This window comes from Mustela lutreola, chromosome 8 (assembly GCF_030435805.1).
Source record: "Mustela lutreola isolate mMusLut2 chromosome 8, mMusLut2.pri, whole genome shotgun sequence".
NCBI classification, from domain to species: domain Eukaryota; kingdom Metazoa; phylum Chordata; class Mammalia; order Carnivora; family Mustelidae; genus Mustela; species Mustela lutreola.
Window position 1 is genome coordinate 131,713,634 of NC_081297.1, and position 15,167 is coordinate 131,728,800.

The following is a 15,167-nucleotide window of genomic DNA, read 5'->3' on the forward strand; positions in this document are numbered from 1 at the left end:
ACAATTACAAATAAAACAGATAAAAATCCCTCTTTGGGCAAAGTTTACAGATTAGCAGGAGAACATCTTCGGTGCATGCCTGGCATACTCAAGGAACAGCAAGGAGTCCTGGGCCGTGGGGCAGTGTGTATAAGCAGAGGGTAATTAGGTGGTGCCACACTGCATTAGTAGGGTCCCAATCATATAAGGTTCTTGTGGGCACTGTAAGTTCTTGGCTTCTACTGTAAGAACTCTTGAAATGCCTCTTGGATCCATCTTTCAGCATTTCCCTCTACCATAAGCCTCTCTCATGCCTTGTTCTCTCTCATGCCTTGTTCACCCACATTCGCAGGACTTAAGCAGCTTTCTGGTTGGACTGCCAGCATCTTCATTTATTTCATCCTGCATACTGTTACTAAATTAATCTCTCCAAAACACTCATTTCCCACTCAGCCAATATTTATTAGTACCTTCTGTGGGCTACATACTGAGAATATGGCAAAAATAGGAGACCATGTTTAAACCATGTGACCAGTTTAAACAATGAGATTATACAAGTAATTATTTAGTTACAGCTAAGTGTCTTTATTACCTTGATCAGGTTGCTTGGCCTTTCTGTCTTGGGCTTATTATCTGTGGATTGGGGATAATAGTACCTATACTCCATGGGGTTGTGTTGGTTAGAGGAAGTAACACAGAGTAAGTGCTGACACAGATATAAGCTGAAGTCTAGATTCCTCTGTTTGGTGTTCAGAAGTACCTGTTTACCTGGGTGGCTTTACCTGCCGCAGTCATCCCCAACCCCACCACCCTTTTCCTTTCAGACAGACTGGCTTCCTTGTCCTTTGACTGTGATCATTTCTACACATCCTGCCTTTGTTCTCACTTTTATCTCTAATCATATGTACGCCAGTACCCACCTGAATTCTTCTCATCATTCAGGAATCACTACAAGTTTTAGCTATTCATAGAGTCTTCTCTGTAAAATCTGTACCACCAATCCTAGGATTTTTCTTTTCTATTATCTTCATCTTCTGTCTTGGTAAATGAACGAGATTTTAAACCGCTTGCTTTATACTGGCAATGTATTCCTCATATACCTAGCTCAGTGTTGGACATAGAGTTGATGCGGAGTGTGTATTTATTAAAATGTTATTAAACATGTCGTATTTTCTCATTTGTAGCATGTATAGTACACTCCTGGCTCATAAAAAACTACATATAAGAAATTTTGCTGCTGAAAGTTTCACTTTTTTGATGAGAAAGGTTAGTCTGATATCGTACGTGTTTATTGTTCATTAATCCTCAAGAATCTGATGAACAGAAACATATCTTTTAAATGTGGTTGCATGGACTAATATAGGTAGATAGATAGATAATATAATCTATATGTTATATAGATTATGAAATATGAATAATGAATTATGAAATATGAAAACAATATATAATATAACATATATATAAGAAAAATCTTTACTATTTTATTTCATGTTTAGGTTATCTTTGCTTATTAATGTGGAATAATTTAAGTCACTGTTTTATTGTTATTTAGGTTTATGGTAGCTTTCAGTCTAAATATCAGAAGTACCCTCTAATTCAAGTCAGTAAATATATGAATGGTGAGAGTAATAGAAACTTTTATAGTAATTTCACAGAAGAAACTCTTATCATGATGTCGCTTGTGTTTCCATAGTAAATTTTAGAGGATTCTTATAATGAAACAGAAACACTGGTATTAATTTCTTTTCTACTCCTAAGTGTATGATTTACTTCGAAAGGTAGAATGTTGCTTTATGTAGTTTTTCTTGGCACAGACATGTGCATTATTGCACTGAATCAGTGCTGTGTGTGAAATTAGAAGTGATATACTATTAGAATAGTTTGAAATCACTGTGTCTCTTCCTTTTAGCATTTTATCCTAATTACATTTAACTATGAATCTGTGCAGCAGTAAATAATATGTCTTCCTTTGGATTTCTTGTGTTGTAAATGTAATTTTCCATTTCTTTTATGTGTTTTAGGTTTCTGATAAAAATGCACTTTTCAATTTAATGTTTCTTGATCTTGAAGAACATCCAGAAAAGGTAGAAGGAGTTGGACAGTTGCTCTTTGAAATGTGCAAAGGAGTTAGAAACATGTTTCATTCCTGTACAGGGAAGGTAAATGACTGGGAGGATCTTTTGAGTCTGTATGAAAGAGATTGAAAGGAAAATGGACAAGATTTATGTAAATAGTATAGAGAGAGGATACTCTGGAATAAATAAAAAGCACTAGTGGGAAGCATTAGGGCTTTAATAACAATGCTTACCTAGGCTCTAGGTGATTAGGTATATTTACTTATAAAATTATATTTTATAATAAAATAAAAGCTGTTTTCTTTATCCTGGATCCTAGAAGATAACATAAATTGATTAATGAGTGAGGAGTGAGCATTTGGATGATAAAATTCTCCCTCCTAGTTTAGAAATTCCTTATGGGACATGTAGTTAACCATCAAAGCTGCCATATCTTTGATCATTCCAGATCAGATTTTAATATAGCTTAATCAGAGTGGGAAATAAGAGTATAATACTTTAAAAATAAGAGTGTACATGTCCATTTTAATGATTATTGGATTCCCACAGGCAGTGAAGCTAATTTTACAAAAACTAGGGCCAGTTACTGAAACAGAAACTCAATTGCCATGGATTTTAGTTGGAGAAACACTCAAAAACATGGTCAAATCAACTGCGTTCTACATCTACAAGGAACATTTTGGTACATTTTTTGAATGTTTGCAAGTAAGTTCTAATTTTTAAGGATTTGTGTATACTAAGGAACCCGAGATTTGATTGTTCTTGCTCATAGTTTAGCAGACCACTCCTGGAGACTGTATTTTATAATTGTTATCTTTATACTTTTACACACATAATTAGGATTTTTGTTTCCCTTTTTTGCCCCACTCTCTATCCCCTGTACTTTTTTGATATTTTGAGATGCCTTAGAGCACTATGGTTAAGAGCACAGCCTTTGGAGCCAGACTGCTTCTGTTTGAATCTTGGCTTTGTCACTGACTTGGGAAAGTTACTTAAATCTCTCTTCCCCAATTTTTTCATCTGGTAGGATTATGGGACAGTAATATTCTTTACCTCGTGGTTGTTATGAGGATTGTGAGTAAATACTTATAAAGCACTTTATAACCGTGCACTCAAAAGTGTTAGCTATTACTATCCTTAGTGACTTCTGGGAAGTGTGTCTTTCTTTCAAAATTGTGAAAATTTGAACCACTTCATCCAATACTTTCATTATTGGATTAACAGATGATATTTTATAGTTATTCTTTCTGTTATATTCCCCATTGACAGGAATCACTCTTAGATCTACATACAAAAGTAAGCACAAGTAACTGTGGGGAAAGTTCTGAACAGATAAGAAGGTTGTTAGAAACATATTTGATACTTGTGAAACATGGGAATGGATCAAAGATAACCAAACCTGTCGATGTTTGTAAGGTGAGTTCCCAGCTTCATTTGCTTAGTGTCTGTTCATTAAAAGCTATTGCTAAGTGTGCATTGTTTTTTCTTTTATTTTATAGGTATTATCTCAAACATTACAAATAGCCAATCTTTCTACAACTTGCCGGGAGACGCTCTTGGCTGTAATTTCTGCTTTGATCCTGGGTGAAAATGTTTCCTTGCCGGAGATCCTTATCAAAGAAACCATACAAAAAGTAATTTACTTCAACAGATATTAATTGAGTAGTTAATAAGATATTTAGCATTGAGTAAGCCTCCGGGGGAATACAAATGAAATGTGGCAAAGGCTCTGCCTTCAGGGAACCTATAATCTCATCAAGGAGATGTGAATTGTACACAATAATGGAAAGAGGCAAAACCGAAGGTGATAAAGTAAATGGCAAATATTCAGCAAACGTGTAGATTACCATGTGTTGGGTGTGGGCTAGGTATTCCAGGGTAGGTATTATGGTACCTGTGGTTTTTGATTGTTAGGGAGGTGGGGCCCTGGAAGTGAGTTATTATAATGTGTTGAATTAATCTGTTGTTGTCATATTGAAACAATGATTAATTCTGCACAGGGTTGAGGGACAAAGAATGCTTTCCAAAGGACTTATGTTTGGGATAGTCCTTGAAGGTTAAATAGCATCTGCCAGTCAATGAAGGGGTTAAAAATGGCTGGAGAGGGAATAGCACAAGATGCATCAAAAATCCATAAATGGGAAAAAAAAAACAAAAAAATCCAGAAATGTTTTCCTACTGAGTATATAGACACATGAGGAGGTATGGTGTATACCAGCGAGACTCTGCTTGGCTTTGCAAAGTTAGGTTGGGTTTTATCCTGTAAGTAGTGAAAAGCCCTGGAGAAATGTTAAGCAGGGTAATGATTTGATAAGATTTGCATTTTAATGAGTTTAGAAGATGGTTTGTAGGGAGGTGGGATTGAAAGTAGACCAGTTAGGTTCCTCCTAGACTCATGCAGTGCCGCAGTATATTGCATGGGAAAAGGGTATAAAATAGTACTGCTTGCCCTTTTGTAATTCTCTGTCCGTGGGAAAGAACTGAAGAGCTCTTAGGCAGAACCCAGCATAATCACTAGAAATCCAGGGCCCCTAACATTTGTAAGTAAATTCTTGCAGCCAAAGGGCAAGCATTTGTACAGAAAACTGGTTGAAGTGTGCCTGCCACTTCCTTATTCCAGCTGCTTTCCCAAGGAGAAGGGTTCAGTGCCATTGTCACACCTGGATGTGTCCTTCCGCACAGCAGCAGATTCAGCAGTCAAGTTCTTTTTTGCCTCTAGTAACTTGTACCGAGTGTCCCACCACTTCCTGCTTGCAAATGAGAGGACCTTGAAGGTTTAAGATGATTTTATTTTCAGGAATGGGGAAAGTACTCCCTGTGTACTTAATGTTCTTTACCTGTGGTCCACAGGTTTTTGAGAGCAGATTTGAAAGACGTTTAATTTTGGATTTTTCTGAAGTTATGTTTCTTATGAAGCAGTTTGAGCAGGTGAGCAACTAAAGTTTTGGATTTGTTTTGTTAATCTGTCAGGATAAAATAATCAAACTTAAAAGTCCTATGATTCTTTTTTTTTTTTTTTTTTTTTAAAGATTTTATTTATTTATTTGACAGAGATCACAAGTAGGCATAGAGGCACAGAGGCAGGCAGAGAGAGAGAGGAGGAAGCAGGCTCCCTGCCAAGCAGAGAGCCCGATGCGGGACTCGATCCCAGGACCCTGAGATCATGACCTGAGCCGAAGGCAGCGGCTTAACCCACTGAGCCACCCAGGCGCCCAAAAGTCCTATGATTCTTGTTTGAGAGGAATAGAATAAATATTTGATATTTTAGTCCATATATTTTAAAGCAATTATATTTCAGTTTTAGTTCACAAGTAAAACTTTATTCCATATGCTGGGGTATTTAAAGTGACATTAGATAATCGATTTGTTTTTAAGTAATCCTTGAGGAAGTTGTGAAACCATGTGGTAAAGTTGAAAAAAGACTATAAGGAAGTTTTATGTGAGTTTGAAACATAGAAAATAGTTTCTGAAACATTTGGATTGCAGGATAATTGCTAATGCACTTCACTGTCAGTATGTGAATACCTGATGTGGTGAGGTAGACACTTTTCCTGTTCAATCCTGAGTCTATTTCATCCCTGTTCCCTCCATTCTGTCAAACATTTGCCACTCCTTGTAACTGATCTTCCACAGCATACCTCATGGAAGCCTGTCTGTCTCTGTTCACTGATTTCCCCTTTAGGCATTAATACATTCTCATTTGCTTCAAGAAAAACCTTCTTCATTCGTGTCCTTCCTTCCTGTCCAATGAGAGCCCTTTACCTTGCTCTGGTTTTCTTAGCAGCGGCATCTTTTCCTTCTCCCTTTTTCCCTTTGGTCTTTTTATGAACATCTTATTTTTTCAGAATACTCTATGCAGTTTTAAAAGTCAAGCAGGGCTAAAAGTTAGACACTTGATTTCCACTCACACGTTCCTCGCCAAGAACAACCACATCTCTTGTTTATTTTTCTGTTACTTTATATTTTCTAATCATTCAGATACACTGCTTTTCCTTGATTCATTAGTTCTACTACTCTTCTGTAGACTTCCTCCTACGGTGGATATGTTCTTCTCAACAGAGTTACATCACAAATTTTGGTTGGTTTCCTATTCATCGTATAATTAATCCTTCTAAGCAAGTATTTTATATTCACATTTCTTTTTTATATACCTTTTCATTTATCCTGAAATTATAGATTGCCTCGTTCTTTAAAAACTGGAAATGATTTTTCTTGACTCGCTGGTTAGTGAGTCTATCTGCCATCAGCATTCTAAAATGCTTTCACCTGTCAGAAAATTTAGCAGCTCATTTTTTTTTTCTGTCCTTTCCTAGACACATTCCTCCTCGAGCAGTGTGAGTCTGTATGGGTTGCTTTCTCAGCCGACAGCACAGATGTCATAATAGGACTTCCTTTGCTTTTTTTCCTATTTCCTGGGTCCCACAACTTTCCCTTATTTTAGTTTACTCTCTTATTTTGATGGTACATATTTTCCAGAGGTTCTAGAGAAAGGACAAATGGAAGTAAAGTTTTGAGATTTAGTACCTTAGAAAATGTCTTTATTCATATTGCTAGCAAGATAGCTATAGAATTATAGATTTTCTCATTTCCCTCAGGTTTTTAGGTATTGCTCCATAGTCTTCTAGTTTTCATAGTTTCTGTGGAGAAGAGGTCTGAGGCCTTTGTGATCCTGATCCTGTATTTATGATTGATTTTTCCATCTGTGGAAGTCTTAGAATTGTCTCTTCCTTAAGTGTTATGAAATAGGTATGTGTTAATAAATGTGATTTCCTTTCTTATTTTTAGCTTTTTCTACCCAGCTTTCTCTTGTATATTGAAAATTGCTTCATGATTAATGAGGCTGCTGTCAAAGATGAAGCTCTAGCCATTTTGGCCAAGCTCATTCTCAACAAAGCAGCACCTCCCACTGCTGGCTCGATGGCAATTGAGAAGTATCCCCTCGTCTTTTCACAACAGACGGTGGAGTAAGTTCTAAGTTTTTATTCCCTGTAATGTTGGTAGGATTACCCATTTTATAATACATAAGAACACTGTAAAAAATGAAGATCTCTGTATATTAGCTGAGAAGATGTCCATGATATATTGTTCTGTGAAAAAAGGAAGTTGTAGAATAGTTGTTTAGTATGATACCATTTTGCAAAGTTAAAACAAAAAGTGTAAATAAGCAACGGAAAAGACATGGAAGGCTACATAAACAGGTTAACCTGGTTAAGGTCAGGAGGATGGTATATGAAAGAAAGAGGTGACTATTGATTTTTTTTAATCTTTTATTTTTAAAATAATTGTACATTCATTTGTATTTGAAAGAAATCCTACAGAGAGGTTCTAGGTACGCTTCAACCAGCTTCCCCTGGTGGTAACATTTTGCATAAGTTAACTGCGTATATCACAATGATAAAATTGACATTTTTCAGATTTCATCAGTTTTACATGCACTCATCTCTAGCTGTGTGTGTATCTGGTTATATGGCGCTATGCAGTTTATCACATGTGTAAATTGATAAGCACCAACAAAGTCAAGATAACAGAGCTGTTCCATAATCACAAGGCTCTCTTATGCTACCTTTTAATAGCCACACTCACTCTGACACTCTGCCCTCCATCCTTTTCTTTTTTTTTTAAGATTTTTATTTATTTGTGTGTGTGTGTGTGAGAGAGAGAGAATGAGAGAGAGAACAGGAGAAAAGGGAGTCACAGAGGGAGAAGCAGACTCCCTGCCGAGCGGGGAGCCCAATTCGGGACTCGATTCCAGGACTCCAGGATCATGATCTAAGCCGAAGGCAGTTGCTCAACCAGCTGAGCCACCCAGGCGCCCCATCTGCCCTCCATTCTTAACCACCGGCAATTATTAATCCGCTCTCTGTTTTTATGATTCTATCATTTTAAGAATATTATATAGATGGAATTAGAGAGTACACTTTTTTTTTTTTTTTTTTTAAAGATTTTATTTATTTATTTGACAGAGAGAAATTACAAGTAAGCAGAGAGGCAGGCAGAGAGAGGAGGAAGCAGGCTCCCTGCTGAGCAGAGAGCCCGATGCGGGACTCGATCCCAGGACCCTGAGATCATGACCTGAGCCGAAGGCAGCGGCTTAACCCACTGAGCCACCCAGGCGCCCGAGAGTACACTTTTTGAGATCAGCTTTCAGTCATGTAATTCCTTTGAGACCCATCCAAGTGGTTTGCATCAAGAGACCATTCCTTTGTTGAACATCTTTTCGTGTGCTTGTTGTGGAGTAGCAGCCCATGGCATGGATATAGTGTAGCCTATGTATTGATTTACTTGTTGAAAGACATTTAGGTCACTTCTAGTTTTTGTAGCTGTTAACGACCATTCATGTACGTAACTTTTTTTTTTTTTTTTTTTTAAGATTTTATCCATTTATTTGACACAGAGAGAGAGAGAGATCACAAGTAAGCAGAGAGGCAGGCAGAGAGAGGGGGAAGCAGGCTCCCTGCTGATCAGAGAGCCCGATGCGGGGCTCAATCCCAGGACCCTGAGATCATGACCTGAGCCAAAGGCAGAGGCTTAATCCACTGAGCCACCCAGGTGCCCCATGTATGTAACTTTTTGTTGCTCTGAGATAAATACCCAAAAGTGGAATTGTTGAATTATATCATAAGTATATCCCTCATTTCATGAGAAACTACCAGGAGTTTTCTAGAGTAGTTGGGCCATTTAATAGTCCCACCAGCAGGGGCGCAATAGTCCCACCAGCAGGGGCGCCTGGGTGGCTCAGTCGGTTAAGCGACTGTCTTCAGGCTCAGGTCATGATCCTGGAGTCCTGGGATCGAGTCCCAATGGGCTCCCTGCTCGTCAGGGAGTCTGCTTCTCCCGCTGACCTCTCTCCTTATGCTCTCTCTCTCTCTCAAATAAATAAATAAAATCTTAAAAAAAAGAAAAATAGTCCCACCAGCAGTCTGAATGGTCGTTTCTCTGCATCCTCTCCAGCATTTGGTATCATCACTGATTTTTATTTTTTGTCAATCTAGTAGGATATAGTAAGATCTCGTTGTGGTTTTAAATTGCATCTCCTTAGTGGCTAATGATGTTGACCATCTTTTTCTGTGTTTATTTGCTATGTGTATATCCTCTTTAGTGAAATACCTGTTTATTTCCTTGGCCCATTTTATAACTGGATTGTTTGTTCCTTTACTATTGAGTTTTGAGAACACATTATATATTCTAGACAAAGGGTTTTTTTGTCAGATAAATGGTCTGCAAATATATTCTTTTAGTTGATAGTTTGACTTTGTTCACTTAAGATTTTTCACAGAGCACTGTTTAAGATTTTGATGGGGTTCCATTGACCAACTTTTATGGATAATGCTTTCGATGTCAAGTCTAAGAACTCTTTGCCTAGCTGTAATTCCTAGATACTTTCTCCTACTTTTCTAAAAGTTTCATAGTTTTATGTTTTACATTTAAGTCCATGGTGCATTCTGAGCTAATTTTTATATAAGGTGTGAGGTTTAGGTCAAATTTCTTTTTTTGCCTATGGATACCCACTGTTCTGGCAACATTTGTTGAAAGGCTATTCTTCTTCATTGAATTGCTTCTGTACCTTTGTCAGATCAGTTGGACATATATGTATGGTTCTATTTCTGGTTCTCTGTTCTCTTTCATTGATCCATGTATCTATCCTCCTCTAATACCACTCTGTCTTATTACAATAGCTCCAAAAGAAGTCTTGAAACCTTGAAAAAAAAATTCCTCCCATTCTTCTGTTTCTTTTTGGATTATTTTAGCTATTGCTGGTCCTTTGCTGTTCTATATAAATTTTAGAAGAATCTCGTCTATGTCTACAAAAAAACTCACTGGGATTCTGTTTGGAATTGCCTTAAATCTAGAGATCAGTTTGGAGAGAACTGACATTTCCTTAAGGATACACAAAAGTTTTAACTTTATATCAGGAAGATGGGAAGGGGAAAAAAGAAGTGACTGTTAACTTTTAGATTATATACCTTTGCATTGTTTGAGTTGTTAAGAGAGACATGGATTATTTTCTTAATTTCGTTAAAAATAATCACATATACACTATGGAGTATTATGCCTCTATCAGAAAAGACGAATACCCAACTTTTGTAGCAACATGGACGGGACTGGAAGATATTATGCGGAGTGAAATAAGTCAAGCAGAGAGAGTCAATTATCATATGGTTTCACTTATTTGTGGAGCATAACAAATAGCATGGAGGACATGGGGAGATAGAGAAGAGAAGGGAGTTGGGGGAAATTGGAAGGGGAGGTGAACCATGAGAAACTATGGACTCTGAAAAACAATCTGAGGGGTTTGAAGGGGTGGGGGGTTGGAGGTTGGGGTACCAGGTGGTGGGTATTAGAGAGGGCACGGATTGCATGGAGCACTGGGTGTGGTACAGAAACAATGAATACTTTTATGCTGAAAATGAATTAAAAAATTTTAAAAATATATGATACCATGGGAAAAAAAAAATAATCACATACCCTGAGCCACCCAGGTGTTAAGTGTCTACCTCCAGCTAAGGTCGTGATCTTAAGGTCCTGGGATTGAGCCCTGCCTTGGGCTCCCTGCTCAGTGGAGAGCCTGCTTCTCCCTCTACCTCTGCTTGTTGCTCTGCCTACTTGTGCTTTCTATCTCTCTGTCAAATAAATAAGTGAAATCTTTAAAAAAAAAATTTAAAATAATACATACCATTCAGATATTGAAAACAGGGTTTGTATAAATAAGTAAGAGAATTCTGCTTATCATTTTTCCAGTAGTTGTGCATGTGATTTTAGAAATTATAGGTTAGGAAACCAGTTCCCTTGTCATTCCTGTGTGTTTATACTTAAGTTTTGTATTTCTTTGGGATTTGTTAGACTTGCTGCATTTGTGGTTTGCTTTGGGGCAGTAGGAATAGATGGACATTCCTTGAATTTTTGCTGAGTACTCAGTTTTGAAGCATCACAGCATCCCTTGAGATGCGTGTCATTGTCCCCATAGTCTCACAGCAGTTAGTTTTTGATTCTGGATCAGCATGAAATTCCGGAGGAACTCATCTTCTTCACATGTTGCTCTTCTGCAGACCTTAAAAGTAGCTTTTCTATCAAAACTTGCTAATAGAATCTGTTGGTTTTCCAGTTTACTGAGCTCTGATTCCTGAGGCAGGAAAAATTACTTATGCCTGTAGAATTATTCCCTTGGAACTTTCCTCTTGATTGCAACACCAAACCAACTCCCGACAGGCATATTCCTTGCCTGTAGCCAAATTTTATTCCGAAATGGGAATGAAGCTGCTTTGTTGCCTTGTGTGAGGCCATCTCAGTCATCTCAAATCCTCCTTGAAATATGCCCTGATAAGAGTAAACAAGTAAATGGAGGTATATTGGCTTAAGGCGGGTGCCACAGTTTCTGTCCTTTTTCTCTGAGAATATGTACCTCTGCACTCCCACAGAGATAGGATATATGTGAATCATCACCTTTGTCTGAACATTCTTAGTAATATTCCATCCATCTAGCTCACAGATTGTTGTGAGTTTAGAAAGAAATAATAGATGTAAAAAGATTCTTTAGAAGATGGATTTATTCTATCAATAGACACACGCTAATTGTATCAGGCACTACTCTAGGCTTTGGGATATAATAATGAATGAGAAGAAGTTTCCTTCTTTTTGGGGAGATGACATTCTTGGACTGGAGGGATGTGAGACAGATAACAAATAAACAAGAAAATTTAATGATAAAAAGAAAAATAAAACTAGGGTGTTGAAAGAGAGAATGAATGGAGAGGCAGCATGATTCCTCTCTAGGGAAGGGACCTTTGGATTGATTGTAATGATGGGAAGGATCCAGCCCAGCAAAGGTCTAGGTGAAAGGCTTTCCAGGCAGAGGGAGGACTTAGTGTAAGGCTTTGGGATAGGAATAAGCCCAGTATGTTTGAGGAACAAAAGAAAGTCTGTGTGTGTACAGAGCATCAAGTAAGGAGGAGTGTAGAATGAGAGGACATGAGAGGCAGGCCAGGGTCAGATCACATGGGGCCTTGTAAGGTAAATAGGGAGTGCGGATTTTATTGGAGGAGCTCATCAGCAGGTGTGATGAAGCAGCCAAGCTATGACTCACCTTTTTTTTTTTTTTTTTTTTTTTTAAGCATCTCGATGTTTTCTTGTAAGATTTTTACAGATTGTTGAGTCTTTACTACTAGAGAGACTTTATATCAAGGACTTTCAAAAATTGTCAGTGAAATTGACTAAACTGTCTCTTATAATTTCCAAACATTGACTATCTTGATAAGTATGAAACAAAAAAAAGAATAGAACTTTTTAGTTGATTTTCATAATAGGGACACGGGAATAAAAACCTGATCTTCCACTTCTGTTATGTAACAAGCTAACCAACTGGACATGGAGGCTAAATTATTAAAACAAATAATTTTACTTACTGTTTCTGTGACTTTTCTTTCAATTAGATTTCTGTCTTTCAAATTGAACTGAGGTCTAGTTCATTGGCAAAAGGGAAAAGAGGCAAACAAGAAAAGTGCCAAAGTAACAGATACCTAAAGCCAAATGTCATGTCAGAAAATGTCCTCGAATAGACTTTATGAGATTAAAGAAGCAGAGATGATTCTAAATTGTAATCACTTTAGTGGCATTTGTCAAATTTACCACTATGTGCAACATCGTTCTACCTTTGTAAAGTAGTAAAATTTCTGTCATAAAGGAAAGTGGGGTGGCGCCTGGGTGGCTCATGGTTTAAGCCTCTGCCTTCAGCTCAGGTCATGATCTCAGGGTCCTGGGATTGAGCCCCGCTTCAGGCTCTCTGCTCAGCAAGGAACCTGCTTCCCTCTCATTCTCTGCCTGCCTCTCTGCCTACTTATGATGTCTGTCTCTCTCTCTCTCTGTCAAATAAATAAATAAAATCTTTAAAAAAGGCGGGGGAGAATAGAGGAAGTCCATTCATTACAATAAGTTACCTCTGCAGTTTTTAAAAACATGTCCATCCGCACATCAGACAGAAAAAAAGGAATCTGAGAATTAGAAAATTCAGAAATAATAGAAAAAACTAGGAGAGACTTGCTTTAAGTTATGAAGCAAATTAAAATAGGAAATAGAAAAAAGTAGAACCAAAGGCACCGAAAAAGCTTCTTACCGAAAATCAGTAAATGACTCGCAGTTGTTTGGTTATTTATATTCAACCACTACCACCAGTTCCCTCCTCTCCACAAATCTTCCACGTGTGGAAAGGAATCAGTTTTATTTTAAATTTCAGAGGGCAAGAGCAATTATGTTCTCTTCTGTTTTAAACTTTTTTTTTTTTCACAGACCTGTACCCCTGGGGCTAATAACACATTATATGTTTATAAAAAATTTTAAAAAATAAATAAACATTTGTTTTTCTTCTCTTCCTTCAGATCCTATTTAAGGCAGAAGAAGACCAGATCCAAGGGAGGAAAAGAACAGATCCCAGTATTGGACCACCTCTTATCTATAATTCAGTTACCCCCAAATAAAGATGCTACTTACCTTTCACATTCTTGGGCAGCCCTTGTTGTGTTACCTCATATTAGGTGAGAAAATAAACTATGGTTAATTGTGAAAGAGTGACTTAGCATGCTGATTTAAACATTTATTAGCCCTTCCTTGCTATTCCCTGAAAAAGCATTGAATGCCAGTTTGAACTTTTCCCTTTGTCTCCCGACTTCTTGGACAGACCTCTTGAGAAAGAGAAGGTGATACCACTGGTCACGTGCTTCATAGAGTCACTCTTCATGAATGTTGACAAGGGAAGCTTTGGAAAAGGTCAGTTACAATCCCCGTTTGTTTTCTTCTCTTTCTTTTCTGGCACAGTCAACGTGACTGTCAACACATGGAATACTAGACAATAGAGCTAACATTGTGCTCTGATGCAAGGAAAAAGAGGAGAAGGTGACAGTTGCACTTGTGCCTCATAATGTGGTGAGCACAAGCTGAATCTGAGGACTCAATGTCAGAGGTTACCATGGTATCTAAGACCCCTCTTTTCCAAGCCCTCGCTTGTGTCCTGTTCTCTGTCTCCCGTTCACGCTCTGTATACACCTTATAACCCAGGCACTTCCATGTGCTTTACCCTGCTCTACTCAGAACACCCTTTCCTGCTCTATACTTGAATATCTCCTCTCACTAACCTGAGAACAGCAATTTGAAAGTAGGTATTTTGTTTCATTCTAGTACAGTATTTCTTTTCTAACATTATGTATAGTAGTTGTTCATTCATTTAGATATTACTGTGCTAGGTTCTCTGTTAGATACGAAGCAGACACATTAGAAAATAAAGTAGACTCACCGCAGTTCAAGTGCTCACTAGTCACATGTGGCTGGTGACTGCGGAATTGGACTGCAGCTGCATATTGGCACAAGTACAGAACATTTCTATCATTGCAGAAAGTTGTAAAGGACAGTCCTTTTCTAGTATCCAGAGCAGGGGTTGCCAAAATTTTTGCGTAAAGGACCAAATAGTAAATATTTTAGGTTTTCATAGTCAGTCGGGGCATATTCTTTACTGTTGGCTTGTTGTTTCAAACAACGTCTGGCTTGTGGACCAATGTTTGCTAGCCTCTGGTCTAAGATTAAATGTATGTCTAATTAAAAAAAATATAGTGAGGCACCTGTGTGGCTCAGTGGGTTAAGCCTCTGCCTTCGGCTCAGGTCATGATCTCAGGGTCTGGGGATCGAGCCCCTCATCGGCCTCTCTGCTCAGCAGGAGCCTGGTTCTCCCCCTCTCTCTGCCTGCCACTCTGCCTACTTGTGATTTCTCTCTCTGTCAAATAATTAAATAAAATCTTTAAAAATAAATAAATAAATAAAAATAAAAAATAAATAGCTTATTAGCTTTTGAAAAGTACAAGTGCGTCTCCTTTAAAATTCTAATTTGGATAATGCCGGTGAGTTGGACCATCAGACTTCCTCTTTATCCTCATTAATGAAACATATACTTTATTCTCTATTTTTTAATATATTTTTCCCTTAAGAAAGCTAAAATACAAGACTTGAGAACCTTTTCTTTTCAGTTCCCTCCTGTTATATTCTGACATTTGACAGATGATAAGGAGGCACAAATTCATTTTAATTTAAGAACTTCTACAAATAGCAAGTATTAGACAAATGAGATGTCTGGTA

The 15,167-nt window shown here is 37.7% G+C and overlaps 1 protein-coding gene across 1 annotated transcript in view; it reads left to right on the forward strand.

Annotated features, from left to right (window-relative positions):
- Window positions 1-15,167, forward strand: part of UTP20 (UTP20 small subunit processome component) — a 97,165-nt gene that overhangs the window by 7,735 nt on the left and 74,263 nt on the right. Inside the window, exons 6-14 of the mRNA XM_059186651.1 lie at window positions 1,164-1,245; window positions 2,001-2,138; window positions 2,604-2,759; window positions 3,324-3,470; window positions 3,554-3,688; window positions 4,905-4,982; window positions 6,840-7,018; window positions 13,424-13,579; window positions 13,723-13,811. Coding sequence (XP_059042634.1) covers window positions 1,164-1,245; window positions 2,001-2,138; window positions 2,604-2,759; window positions 3,324-3,470; window positions 3,554-3,688; window positions 4,905-4,982; window positions 6,840-7,018; window positions 13,424-13,579; window positions 13,723-13,811 — 1,160 coding nt within the window. The remainder of the gene's footprint in view (window positions 1-1,163; window positions 1,246-2,000; window positions 2,139-2,603; window positions 2,760-3,323; window positions 3,471-3,553; window positions 3,689-4,904; window positions 4,983-6,839; window positions 7,019-13,423; window positions 13,580-13,722; window positions 13,812-15,167) is intronic.